At 46.9% G+C, this 9564-nt stretch overlaps 1 protein-coding gene across 1 annotated transcript in view; it reads right to left on the minus strand.

The window, feature by feature from the left end:
* The window catches only part of ALPK3 (alpha-kinase 3), a gene marked incomplete at its 5' end in the record, with an annotated part of 25769 nt that extends 17067 nt beyond the window's left edge, over nt 1-8702 (minus strand). Inside the window, 2 exons of the mRNA XM_010082152.1 lie at nt 5318-5439; nt 8664-8702. Coding sequence (XP_010080454.1) covers nt 5318-5439; nt 8664-8702 — 161 coding nt within the window. The remainder of the gene's footprint in view (nt 1-5317; nt 5440-8663) is intronic.
* Nucleotides 8703-9564: the final 862 nt, after the last annotated feature.

The following is a 9564-nucleotide window of genomic DNA, read 5'->3' on the forward strand; positions in this document are numbered from 1 at the left end:
CTGGCAGGGAGATTTTTCCTAATACCTTGCAAACAGCAATCACAGCACTTCATTCTGGGAACTGCAAGCATATCATTTCCGAGAAGCCCTGTGATGTCCCCTCGTGGCCTCTGCAGCTGATTCCCATTCCCAGCTGACATCTGCCGGAAAGAGCTGCAATTTCTATAGCTACACAGTGCCTTGACAGAAGGTTTTTCCTCCTGCTAAGCTTAAACCCCCTTTGACCTGTAGCACTTGTGTCCTTGAGGCTACCTGCTCCCTACCAGGGGCTAACGCCGTAGCAGCCCTGCACAGGCAGCGAGGCTGCAGCAAAAGGGAGCTACAGGCAAGTGGTGGCTGGAAACCCGCAGGTGGGTTGCCAAAAGGCTTCCCACTCCCCCCTACAGAAACAGTGGCCCCAGCTGCCTGTTCAAACACTGGCTGTCTCTCCCCAGGGGCTGTAACCGGAGCCAAGCAGGGGATGGAGAGGTGCCTGCGCAGGGACAAGGCTCCCTTGCATGGCCTCCGCTCCACTGGGAGGGGAGCTGCTGCTGACACTGCAGGCATCCATCTCCAGGCTGCCTAGCAAATGCATTCCCCCGGTCCGGGGGGGCCGGCATCAATGCCGGTACATCCCCTGCAGCCACAACATCCGCAGCTTGTCCGGCTGCCATGAAGGGCCAGTTCCAAGGGTGCCGGTGGGAGGGGGTGGCTGAGCCGAGGGCTCCATTGGCGAGCAGTGCCATGCTGCAGGGCGCTGGATGCCCAACCTTAGCAGAAGCGCATGGCAAGACAGAGCAGCCATTCATAAATCAGGCACTCGCCCTTCCGAAACCTGTCACTCCCGCAGCGCCCCCGTGCAGCTGGTGCTGAGAGGGATTTGCCGGCGTCCACCAGTGAGTGTCCCGCAGTTACAGGCAGAGTGGTGCCGGGCGTTCCTGGGGAGGAGGGTGGGCATCTGCTACACATCTTTCAACCCAAGAAAAGCTTTTTGGGAAGCGTGTCTTCCGATGGCATTGCTCCAGCATGATGGCCAACCACTGCATGACCCAGGAGACTTTTCTGAGAAAGGGTTTGTGTTTTTTTTTTAATGGAGATTGCCAGGTTGAGGTCAAACATTATTTTTCCTGAAGCTTTTGAAGTCTGAGAAGTCTTCAAAGCTTTGGTGACCTTATCCAAAACAGTTCTTGCACTACCTATCCAAAATCACCCAGAGAAACTCTGCTTAAAGCAACTTTATTTTGTTGAATTTTTGGGGCAGAGGTGAGGGGGAGTTAGTCTTCTGAAACTTGGGAAGGTGGAAAGAATTTACAATTACGCATAATCATCACATTCTTCTGTTTCTGCTCTACGGAAGCTATTTGGAGTGGGGGCTTATGCCAGTTTTGGGAGGAAGAGTCACCATAAATTCTCATCCTTCCTGGCTTTATGGATTTAAACCTCCCCATCACCTGAGGACAAGGAGGCTTACAGTAATTCTGACAGGAGGGACAGATACTCATTAAGAGTATTAGTTCCCCATGCCACTGGCCTGCGAGCAGTGCTCATTCTCTATCCCTCTCTTAGCCTGGCTGCCCCAAACCCAGGCATCCTCATCTCCCACCAGCCTGCTCTCTGCTCTTGTACTCACTACGCCATCCCCAAACCCACCCACCCACCCCTCTTGCAGCCCTTGCTCTTCTCCAGACATCCTTCATCCAAACACTTCACTCTCATCCTTCAAACATTTCCCTAAGAGGGCCACCACGGATGCAACAAATTGAACTCCTTTATGCTTATCAAAATCCTCATTCACTAAGCACATGACTCACCCTACCCCAGCTCTCTTCCCCAAGGCACAGGCAGAGCCCTTCCCCTCCATAGCCCTAAAATAAAACCAGACTCTTTCTGGACATGTTGCTTTTGTTCCCATCCCCTCTGGTGATGTGCTATTCAACAAGCCCATGTTGATCAGGCACCTGCGTAGCATGAGAGAGTTACCAGGCTGGACACTTCTTCAGCACCAGCACTGACCAAGCTCCTGAGCTGATGATTCGGGCAGCGAGGTCAGAGGGGTTGAACCCACCTAAGAAGGGCTGAAATGCCACTGAAGAGGCAGCTGTACAAGAGCAGAAAATACCTGGTACTGACATACGATGGTCTTGGCTAGATTCAGTCACCATCTCTCCTGGTTGCCCTCATTCCCTAACAAGCAGTCACAGACCCAGGCCCCTCCATCCAAGCCCCCACATTTCATCAGCTGACATCCCTCCTTCCCAGACAACATTATACAGATTACGGAAAAGCTGTAAAATCTTTGCAGTAGCACCTCCAATAAGGGCCACTCTCTGAAGAGAAGAGCCCAGTATCCACTCACTGGAAGGATCTGTTATGACCCTTGAGATCCTGAAGTCCAGGCAGACCCACCAATGGAAACACTTGGTGCAGAGAAGTGGGGTGCACTCTCCTCTGTAAGAAACTGCACAGTAAATGGAGATGCTCTCGTTCCCTTTTTCATATCTCTCAGAGAACAAAGGATGAACTAATTTTGTTCTAAAAAAGAAAACATGTCATAACTGATGCAGGATTTGACCTGAAACAATCACATCAGACATCCTAGGGATACCAGTAGCAGGCAGAACTAGGCAACAGGAGGAAAGGAAAGATTGTGTAACCACCCAGGAGCATCAGGAAGTCTGCCTTTGCCTGATTTCTTTTTTTCCTGCCTGTGCCACCCAGCATATTTTGGAGACTGGCTCTTCAAACATGTGCATCTTGCTGCCTTCCTAGGACATGCCCAGCAAGTCACTAGTCTTCACACATGTGGGACTACCCTGTAACTCTCATTATTGGTCAAGGAGCAGTAAAAAAAAATTAAGATGTTATTGTAGGTCATGTATCCATATTTGGGACTTGAGAGTCAAAACAGGAGCAGCTGACAGTCTGCCCTTTGCCTCCTGCAAGTCTATGAACCAAAGTGTCCCTGGACTCCAGCCACAGCAGTGGGACTGGGCTGGTTCCACTCTGGTCACTCCCCAAGGATGCAGCCGTCACTTCCTTTCTCCCTTTAATGTCTCTCACTTGAATGTAAACATCATGTCAGGAGGAGATATCTGAAATGATGATCAGACTTTGCAGTTAGATTTTGCTTTCCACCTCATGCCCCTCACTCCCAAGAAGTTCCCGAGCTCCTAAAGCAGTCCACAGGTCCACATGCAAGAGATGACCATATGGCATAGATGATCCGGGCTGCTTTTAAGGAAATTTCCATTTCCTTAAAATTCCTAATTTTGTAGGTTTGTTAAAGTGCATAAAGACATCCCCCAGTCTAGATTACCAGATACAAAACACTGGGATAGGCTGCATGCTGAAGATGCTCATTTGACGCTTTCCTGCACTTGAGTAGAAAACAAGACCAGTATCAGGCCAAGTTTTCATCTTGGTATAATGATACCAAATTGTGCTGCACAGCACCAGCAGGTCATCCAAAACTGGAAGGCAGTGTCCTGCTTACCAAGAGAAAGGGTGGACTGCAGGAAGGGCTACAAACTGGACAGAGAGCATATATCTGTCTCTGGACATCAATTGGTACTTTAATTTTGGTACAAGCAGAGGAGGTTATTCCATGGCAACATGTCTCCTGCACAATATACAGTGAAGAATTTCTCTAGCTTTTCCAGAATAGGTGCTGGAAAGGACACGGACATGGGATTTACCAGGGTCCCTTGGAAGGACTGACTGAATTATTTCTCCTCTCTCCTCTTGAGAGGAAACTGAGCATGTTTGCATCACACATGCAGGGCACTTCCCACCCTGTCAGCCATCCAGTCTAATGGTGAATGAGAGCTCAGCTGCACAAATTAATCTCTCACCTTGACAAAAGCCCACTTGGGGCTGATGGTATCATTTGGACTTTGTAGGCGATGGAGTTTGTTAGAAGAAACTGTCAACTGCTGCAGTCAGTGAAGACTTAAGCCAGTGAGAGAAGCCAGGACTAGGGGTAAGCCCTGGCTAAATCTAAAAGGGGCAAGAAATCCCAAAAGGGAGAGCTGTGCTACCCCATGTCCTTGCAGTAAGCAGTCACGCTCTGTGTCTGCCGCACTTTGCAGCAAGGGGAGGTGGAAGAAAGAGTTGTATCTGCTCTTACTCAGAAGTTCCTAGTATATCTAAACATCAATAATTTTTTGACCTCTGACACTCATGGCTTGCAGAATGGTGAGTTCCATGCTACTGCACAATATGTCAAGCTTTAGTTTTTAGAAAACTTTAATTGGGAAAGCTCTTCTAAGGAATCACTGAGGGGCATGGCTTGGAGGTATCTCCCTAGCAGCCCACTTTTGCCCTAGAAGTGGGAAGTGGTCTGCTGAAGTGAAGCATCAATAAAATCAATATGTCAGTTGTGTCCCTGCAAGTTCAGAAAGTCGGGCATGTAAAACAAGTGAATCCATATGAGAAGAGCCAAGAATTCAAAGACAGCAGCTCTCAGAAGGGCTCAGTCTGTGTTTCCTGGTACACAGCTTATTTACAGCATGTCTCTAAAGACAAAGTAGATTTCCTAAATCTTAGGAAAGTCTTTGTCTTTGTGACTGAGAGGCTCACTGGAGATACCCTCCTCTTTCCAAAACTTACAGGCTTGCTTAATGTCTCTCACCCAACAATCTGTCAGAATAAATAACACGTGCAACATCAGGAAGGATCACAGACTTGTAAACAAGGACATATATGGAAAAAAAAAAGAGGTTTTAGAGTCTCTGTATTTAAAGGATAAAAGCTCATCAGCAAAGGAGCCACTAGCCCAATGTGCTGCCATGCCACATCACCACAATGCCCTCTTTTTCAGCCTCCCCCTTCTTCTCTTCTTGGCGTAACCCCTTCCTGACCAAGGTTAGATTTTAGCTCATTGGGCAGAAACCGGCTTTTATTTCAGATGTTCACAAACATCAAAGTTTACCCCTGATGCAAATCCAGCTGCACTCTAACCATTTATAGCCAGCAAAGAGAGACAGAGTGGGGTACAGCCTTCAAAGCTGCACAGTCCTGATTTATGGAGCCCAGGATTAGCAAAGATTAGGACAAAAAAATGTAACTGGCCCAAGCAGTAACCAGCGTATTCCATTTTCTGGTCTTTAATTTGCCTTGTTTGAGGTGTGTTAGGTTATGCCTTTGCCTCTTTACAAGATCTCAGGTGTTTTTCCCCCCCTTTAAATTAAGCCTGAAATTGTCATGCAATTGCTGAATCTTTACTTGGCAGTCTGACAACAGCAGACTTGTAAACCTTGTTATCACTTGCTCTGGAGTTTAACTAGCGCATGTCCAGCAAGTGAGGCAGGACCAGGTTATTCGCTGAAGACACTGTTACCTGTCACTATGCACGTGAATTTAGCATCAGCGTCCTCGGACACAGAACGGGATTTGATAGTGGTTTCAAATAGTGGCTGGGTTTCCTCCGTCAGCTGAGAAATGATTGCGCAGAAGGTGCTCCTGGAAGATTCAAGAAGCATTTCTTAGAGATCAAAGTACTAGAAAAATCAAAGGATCCCCTTCCTATCTTGTCTCAGAAGCCTGCATTCTTGTTGTAAAAGCCCTCCTTCCCTCCCATCATCCCTACATTAGGTTGCTCACAAGTCCAGTGTCAGGGTATTTGACAGTTTTTTCACTCCTGAAATGACTCTGTCACTTTAAAGTGTCATTCGGGAGATGTTCCCTTTGTCTTAGCCCTTATGGCTATGAGGGTAACGAATGTCGAGAACCATTTTAGTTCTTGATTACACCAGAACATTTCTTTGATCAGGCAGCAGGCTCAAAGCAAGACTCTTAACAAAGTCAGCTTCACATTCCTGGTAGTGCACCCTCAGTGTTTCAAGTGCTGTTCTGTTCACCGGGATCTTACTTTATTTGTGAAGACTTGGCATTGTAATTTCAGGCCAAGTGTGAATGGAACATGCCTTCCAAATACAACAGCCCTCTCTGAAGGCTTTGAATTAAGGAAAGCGCCTGCTGCAAGGATAGCTCACTGAAGGAGACCTGGAGCCTGGCTTGCAGCTTTCTGAGCTCAGGAATGATATGTGAGGCTGACATCCTTTCCCTGTTTAACCTCTCACTGCTGCAGGTAGGTCCTCACACTACATAGGCCATGAGTTGAGACACTGACCTCGAAGTTCAGGCTGGGACACCCAAATAGCCAGAACTATCCAAATAGTGCAATCTATGAAGCTCAGAAATGGACCTTAGATTCTCCAGTCATTTAAGCACTGTTCAATGATAGCAATAAATCAACATATTCATACAGCACTGCCAACCCTTTTGGAGCATCACCAAGAGAGGCCCCAGAAGATCTGGGCTTTCTTAAATAAATGAAGTTGATTTAATTCCAAGTTGGGTCTTCATTCGGATAGTGCTCTGGGGCTCTTGGAAGGGAAGAGCTTCTTTCATTTTTCCCTCTTCAAGTAAAACACTATATGTTTGCGCCAGGAGAGAGGACTCCAAGGTCTCAAGTGCAAGAATCTTAGGAGAAACAGCAAGTATTGCAAGAGAACCGATAGCTGGCAGCTCTACTTCTATCAGTTTTGGCAGTGAAAGACATTCCTTAAACAAGTGATCAGCTTCTAGAGACATGCAAAAGGTGGAACAAACCCCCAAACCATTCCTGACACAGCTCCACCACGAGCAAAAGGGCTCATAGCACGTGGTGAGGGCTCCACGAGGAGGACCCCAGCCTCACAAGCAGCCCCAGCTTGCAGGCAGGATGCTGGTGCTACTGCTACTCATGCTCTACCTGCTGAAGAAGCAGACTTGTTCAGGAAAAACAAACAAAAAAATCCCACATTTAACATGAACCCAGCAAGGTCAGGCTCTGCAGCAGGGACTGAACTGCACGCACGGCTGAAGGTGCCAGGATAGCTCCAGCCACAGCAACTGCCTGTTTCATCCACCCAGAAAACTTACCTGGAGGCTGCAGTGTTACAATTTTCACTCTGACTTCCTGCTAGAATGGGTTTGTAAGAGGTGCAGGGAGATGAATCCCTGAATGACAAACAATGGGATGAAATGGGAGCCTCAAGGAGCTCCCAGGTGCTTTGTGTTGGGTAAGGACATGGGACAGGGGCAGCCTGGGCTGTTGTAAACTTGACTCATCTACTGAACCAGGGTTATAAGCACCATCTATATCCAAACACACGTGTGGGATGGGGTGAAAAACAGATGCCATGGCTCAGACTCTTTTCTGTGGAAATCAATGGTCGCCAGGAGACTGGTCCTGGCAAGCAACTCTTCACACAACTACAGGGCCAGGAAAGGGCTGTGGGAGCCAACAGCTGTTTCAGACCAGAGAAAACTTTCCATACTCCAACCCCAGGAGAAAAAACTCATTTCCAAAGAGCAAGGCAGACAATCCAGTACCAAGGCATTTACTGGTGGGGTTTTGATGGCCCCTTCAATACAGATCCCCAGCCCTAGACCAGTAAATGCCTTTTAGATCCACATAAGGAACTTCCCAAGCATCAATGAACATTTCTTACCCCAGCAGGAGAGCAACCAAATCAGCATTTTAAAAAAAAAGTGATGCGCACACACATAGTGACACTCGGGACCAAGTTTAATCCCAGTACCATGCCATCGATATCAGCAGGCAACACCAGGAATAAGTCTGGTCCATTCAGTGCAAATCCCAGAATAATGTGAAATAACAGCAAAGGCTACTGAATGCTTTAGGAAAGCAACCGCCACCAGAAGCTGGGGGCTCCACAGGCACAGCAGATGAATCAGATGATACTTGCCCAAAGCACACGTGGCAGGAAGCCCTGGAAGGTCTATTTAATCTTGCAAAGAAACCATTGTGTTTGTCACAGGGTGGGGTTTAGAGACTGCAGTGCTGTGGGGCTCTCAGCTGACTCACTCCAGCTGCAATGAGACTTGTCCAATTCAAATTGCTCTCTAACCAGCAATTCAGAGCATTCAAGAAATCTGATACAAGGCAGCAGCCGCTCTTCATCCGGGCCTTCCTGAAGCTGCATCTTTGTTGCACAAAAAACCCTGGAGCCTAGGAAGAGGACACCGGCAATTCAGTAGCCTTTCTACATTAAAGAGGGATTTCCATACAAAAGCAGACTGCAGGAAAAGGAGATTTGAGAACTGTATTCCTTTCTGTGATTATTTTATTTTCCTGGCTTTTTGGTTAGCAATCCCGCAGCTATAGGGATGCTCTGGAGAGGTCTTTCTCTCCATGGTCATTCCTATGCCTGCTTCTGCAGCAAACCAGTACTGCCGACAGACTTCCAAATGTGTTATTTTGTCAAAGTACAGCCCTACAAGTGCATTTCAGGAGAGAGTCCAAATGAAGTAAGATCTTCACAATAATGCACAGGATGGCAGTCGGAGAAGAAAATTTCTTCTTTGAAAGTCTCAAGCCAGGCACATCTAATTTTTAATGTCTCTGTATGGAAGTCTCACTTTAATATCAAGAAGAAGCTGAACACCCCTCCTTTGTCTAAGAAAGAGGAATATTTCTTGCACCTTAGCAAGAATTACGATGAACGTTCACTTTGCTGTCTAAAATTCAAGCAAGTATTAGGGTTCCAAGCATGCAGAATAAGGCTGTTAGATCACTTCAGGGCTCTCTACTAATTAATTAGTATTACAGATTAATCATGTGCAGTCAGATTCAGCAAAGTCTTTTGTCAGAGCAGTTTAATGCAACGTAGTTTTACCTTCCTAAACTGGAGGGACAGAATCTGCTGCCTGATAAGCTAAGCAAAAAACAGCATAAAAACAATTAGACAGAGAAGCATGGAAAGGAGCTGAAATAAACAAACCGTTACAGAGACATATTAATGATGAGTCGTTTTGCACAGGTCAGAGTTCCTATTAAAAGAAGGTAGAGCTGCCTTACTCAGGCTGACTGCCAGGACGAGCAAGCCACATTGTCAATAGAAATCAAAGGCTGTAAAAATGAAATGGTCGTTAACTGCAGAGAATAAGTGTAAGGACATTTATACAAGTAGGTTTCCAAGAAGCAGCACCTGAGCCTTCCATGCACCATCCACAGCATTGTGCTCAAAGCAGGCAACTCCACCCTGGGAGATGTTCGATTAAACGGCAGGCAGGAGTACAGACCGCTGCAAGCCCACTTCTCTGCTAACAAGCAGGTGGCCTGAGCTGGTCACCCTCTGTGCTTCCAAGGAGAGCTCTTTGGAGAAGCTGAAAACTCTCTGGTCACTATACATTGCTTTCCAGGTTGCCAACCAAATCACTAAGGTCTGGCAAAAAAATAAAATCAAATAAAAGAAGTAGACTTTACAAGAATCTACAGGTTTTGTTTTCTTCGCAGGAACATGTTATAACATTAAACAATTAAGGGAACAAAATCAAACACTCAAGTCCTACACGAGGGACACCCAGATGAGCTACTTACCAGCAGCCACCAGCTTTCCCCAAGGAGTGTCTTCAAGAATTCACGTTCTAGACAAAAAGGCCACATCATTGCCATTTTGTGGCAGCAGCCCCTTGCAACTTGTAGGAGATAACCTCTTGACATTGACCCACAGCAGTCAGGAGCAGTTCCTCAGACCCTGAGCTCACCCACATGGCAATCAAAAGCCTAAAACCAAC

The sequence above is a fragment of the Pterocles gutturalis genome, unplaced genomic scaffold, assembly GCF_000699245.1.
Source record: "Pterocles gutturalis isolate BGI_N339 unplaced genomic scaffold, ASM69924v1 scaffold15864, whole genome shotgun sequence".
In the NCBI taxonomy this organism is placed as follows: Eukaryota; Metazoa; Chordata; class Aves; order Pterocliformes; family Pteroclidae; genus Pterocles; species Pterocles gutturalis.